The 4,325-nt window shown below is 40.0% G+C and overlaps 1 protein-coding gene across 1 annotated transcript; it reads left to right on the forward strand.

The window, feature by feature from the left end:
• Positions 1-726: 726 nt before the first annotated feature.
• LOC148729026 (uncharacterized) lies at positions 727-2,916 on the forward strand. Its single transcript, XM_088725071.1, is given in 3 exon segments — positions 727-1,041; positions 2,176-2,676; positions 2,679-2,916. Coding segments are annotated over 3 exon segments (903 nt in total). The 3' UTR covers positions 2,766-2,916.
• Positions 2,917-4,325: the final 1,409 nt, after the last annotated feature.

Here is a 4,325-nt window from a genome sequence, read left to right on the forward strand (position 1 = left end):
TAATAATTCGAAAATGAAGAAGGACAAGGAAAGCTCTGAAAATGAGGATACTGAGAATAATAATCTTCATAATAGAATAATCTTCCACACTTGAATCTCGTTTGAGAGGAATTAAAAGTACTTTGTATCATTTACTGAATATGTAGAAGCCATGGCCTTCATAAAATTTCAGCTGTATCTCTCCTAATAAAGAGATACTTTATTCAATAGATCCAAAAAGAGTGGCGAGGTCACCCTGCTCCTAGACTCAAAGCCAATTTCTGTTTTCTGTCACTAGGGAGACTTTGGATGCGGAGATGGGGAATGGACGCCAGTCATGAAGATCAATGGTAAGATGGTATGAATTTATCGGGAAAGAAATGTATTGTGGATACAGGTCAATGCAAAGATGCGAGAAAGGGGATGGGCAAAATGGCAGCTGTTTTCCTGAAAAAGGTCCAGCGTCGCTCGCTTATCTTCACTGAATAGGAGCCTGAAACAGGCTATTACTGTTATTTCATTGATTAAAAACTAAGAAAAAATTAATTATCTGTTATAAATTTCAGAGTACCTTCCATTACGATTCCCAATTTTGGAGGAACAGGAGTTTTTAAAACCTTCCAGGAGGCAAAACTGGCTTTGACTTTCAAGAGAAAAAGTTACCAACCTACTGGGACACATCCTTCTCCAACATCTGTCTCGGTATGAAGATTGGCAATCAGCTCAGATTCATTGTCATCAACAAGCATGCCGACTCTCTCCATTCACTCATCGCTAATGGAGAATACTGCACCACCTTACTTGGTCGTGAAAAGGGGATCACAGGCCTCCTTGCAGCCCCACTGCAGCATGGAAGGATTCAACGCGGTTGGAGTAAATCTTGATCAATCCGTAGCAAGAATCGGCATCATTGCTAACCAGCAGAATGACTGCTCCTCTTGTGACTCCAGGATTGGTTTTGGCACTGGAAGACTACATGATGACTCCAATACTTGTGGAAACGAGGCAAAGCACAAGTCTGATAATGGAGACAAGCACATCAAAGCCATGGGGTACATCCTGGTGGAGTGAAGAGGGACACAGCTAAATTCCAAACTCTTAAGTTAAAAACATCATGAATAAGGACATTGTAGTGTTGAGGCTTACCAGCTGATTAAACTATGGATTCAGCAAAATTTCCACAATCAAATAGTTTAATCTTCAGTTGAGTAATAGTAGATTAGTTGTATTAGTGCAGTCGCAAGTAATATTCGAAGAAACAAAGAAATTGAAAGGTAATAATAAAATTACAATACAACAATAAACATCAGAGAATATGAAACTTTAAAAGCACCGAGACAGGGATGACATTTTTAGTGGTTATGAAGGTTTTGCCCCATACACCCTTCTCATGCAGCGTCATCTTGGATTCCATGCCGCAACAAATCGAGGCTGAACGGACATAAACTTTGGGGGTGTGTTACACTAGTGTTACAGTAGGGATATATGACAAGTAAGCATGGCCCACGATCATTGCTCTCTTAACCTCTGTACGCACGACAAAAGAAATCAGAGTGGCAAGAATTTATATTTTCTTAACTTTCCTTCAAATTCTTTATTGAGATCGAAATGGATTGTCGCTATAAAGCGAGATGAAGGGCTAGATTTTGGGTAAGAATCGAGCCGTGACCGGCGAGTTGTCAGACGCACGTGCTACTCGCGACCGAATTTTTGCTTTCGATTGAAAACACAGACTCTACACGTTCTGTAAAATGCCTACTTTTTTCTTATCCAGAACACTAGCGTCCTTTAAGGAATTTACTCGTCCTTTACTTTTTTATTTTTCATTTTAATTTTAGCTCAAGCAGTCAAACGCACATGGCAATGTTTTGTTTGTTTTTAATAACTCTGATTTTGTACAATGTATTAAATGAGATTCTCCGGCCCTCGTTTATTCGCGTTGTAATTTGCGGTCTTAAACTAATTTCCCAGATCAAGAAAGGTTATACTCTTGTGTGCTCGGCTCACTTCAAGCAAGACGATATGTATAGGACTAGAACTGGGCTTACACGCCTAAAACGTGGAGTTGTGCCATCGCAGTTTGCATGGACCAAGGAGGATAAGGAGCGCAGACCAAACAAATTGCAAGAGTCAAAAACTATTGTCGAACAGCAAGCACAGGAGTAGCGACGTCAATTCTTTGTCGATTCAATCCAGCAAGATGTCGAGATGGAAGAAGAGGAGACTGCGTCGGCAGGACTGGAAACTAACGCAAGTGCTGAGCCAATGCAAGTGACATCTGTGGACCGACCGGAAAACGAAAACAGTCAGCCTGACGAACTGAGCCCTGAGGAACAAATTGAAATATTTAAAGCCAGAATCAAAGATCTAAAGCAAAAAGTCAAAGATCCTCAAGAGTCTAAGTTTGGAGGGGAAAAAAGTTCGAAGGATCCTGAATTGCTGACGTTTTACACAGGCTTTACATCGAAAGAACGATTTGATAGCTTTTACAAATGGGTTGAGCCGTATGCAAAAACCACGATAAAATGGTCCCAGACTCAACGAGGCAGAGGTAAAGAAAACTACCAGCGAAGGCGTAGCAGTGGTAATTTTGCATTGTCACTCTACGACCAACTGTTTTTATTTTTGATCAGAATGAGATTAAGTTTGCTCGAGACAGACCTAGGAGTGAGATTCAATATTAGCAAAAGTACTGTCGGTAGAGATATTATAACTTGGGCAAATTTTCTGTACACAATGCTTGGCCAAGTGCCAATTTGGCCCACAAGTGCTCAGATCGAAAGTAGTATGCCTCAATGCTTTAAAACTACATACCCTAAAATAAGGATAGTCCTTGACTGCACTGAGATTAAAGTCAAAAGGCCTAGCTCCAAGGTCTTAAACTCAGAAACTTATTCTACCTACAAGTCATTCACAACATTTAAATATTTAGTTGGTACAGCTCCACATGGTGCAGTAACATTTGCAAGTTCCCTATATCAAGGAAGTATATCCGACATAGAAATAACAAGGCGCAGTGGATTTCTGTCGCTTGTTGAAAAAGGAGACCAGGTAATGGCAGACAAGGGCTTCCTAATTCAGGATTTTTTGGAAACTAAAAAAGCTAATCTGACAATCCCACCTTCTTGTCAAGAACAAAGTCCTTACAATTCACTGCTAAAGAAGTGACAGATACCCAGCAGATTGCCCGCCTCTGTATCCATGTCGAGAGGGCAATCAGACGAATAAAAGAGTACGAAATTTTTGTAAGAGTTTTACCTGTCTCCTTGGCAGGTGCAGTAAACCAAATTTGGACTATATGCTGCCTTCTGACAAATTTTAGAGGGCCACTATATCGAAACTTCGATTTCCCACTGGTTTTGTATACCAAACCTTGCTACAATCATCAGATTTGTGACACCTCAACTAAGTTAACCAAGTTCTTTACAATATGTGCTTAATAAACCGCAACTGATTTATTTTAATTGAACAAAGAAAGTATTTTAATTTGTGTGATTCCAGACAATTTCCATTCCTCCTACCCAGGGAGATGAAATTAGAAAGAGAATGTTAATGTCCTTCCTTAACATTAACACTAGTCTAGTACCTATTGCTGGCAGAAGCCCAGTTAGCATACATGTACATCCCATTCCTAGGATTTTCAAAAATTGTAGGGTTGGCTTAGTTTTACTCATTTTTCCAACTTTGCTTACAAAGCCTGGCTATGCCACCACCTGTAACAATTTAGGGAGAAGGTATTCAAAATAATACAGATCCAATTTCATTTTAATTTCTGAACAAAATTCTGCTTCAAACCTCAATCTTTCACAATGAAAGTCATTTTTACAATAAACATAAAAATCTACCCATTGACAACCAGTTAGCAGCAATTGTCCCATGACCTGGTAGTAATAGCTGAGTGTTTTTTTTAGTCTGTAGATTCCATTTACACATTTCAGATATTTAAGCTCATAGATGGAATCCTTAAGAGGGCACTTGTTTTCCAGCAGCCCCACGGGATTGTCTTCTGATGAATCGTACACTCTTCGATCTGAAGAGAAAGCCAGATGAGGGCAGGAGGGGTTGATGACAATTCCGGCAGGGATAACATTACACTCCACACTGTCAGCATATGCAGCTGCTGTCTCTACCTCTGTACTTATTGCATGCCTCATGGCTGCAGTCTGAACACAAAGTCCTTCCATAAAATGCAATTGTTCTGGGGAAGGCACAAATGCATATTGGCTAACAATCTCTGGAAGATAGAATGCTGGTGGCTTCTCTGGCCATCAATATTCATATGAATTTTGGGGTTATTTGTCAATCTTTGTTGTAGTTGGTAGGATAACACAGAGCCTCCCGCCATT

Source organism: Stylophora pistillata, chromosome 6, assembly GCF_964205215.1.
Source record: "Stylophora pistillata chromosome 6, jaStyPist1.2, whole genome shotgun sequence".
Lineage (NCBI taxonomy): Eukaryota > Metazoa > Cnidaria > Anthozoa > Scleractinia > Pocilloporidae > Stylophora > Stylophora pistillata.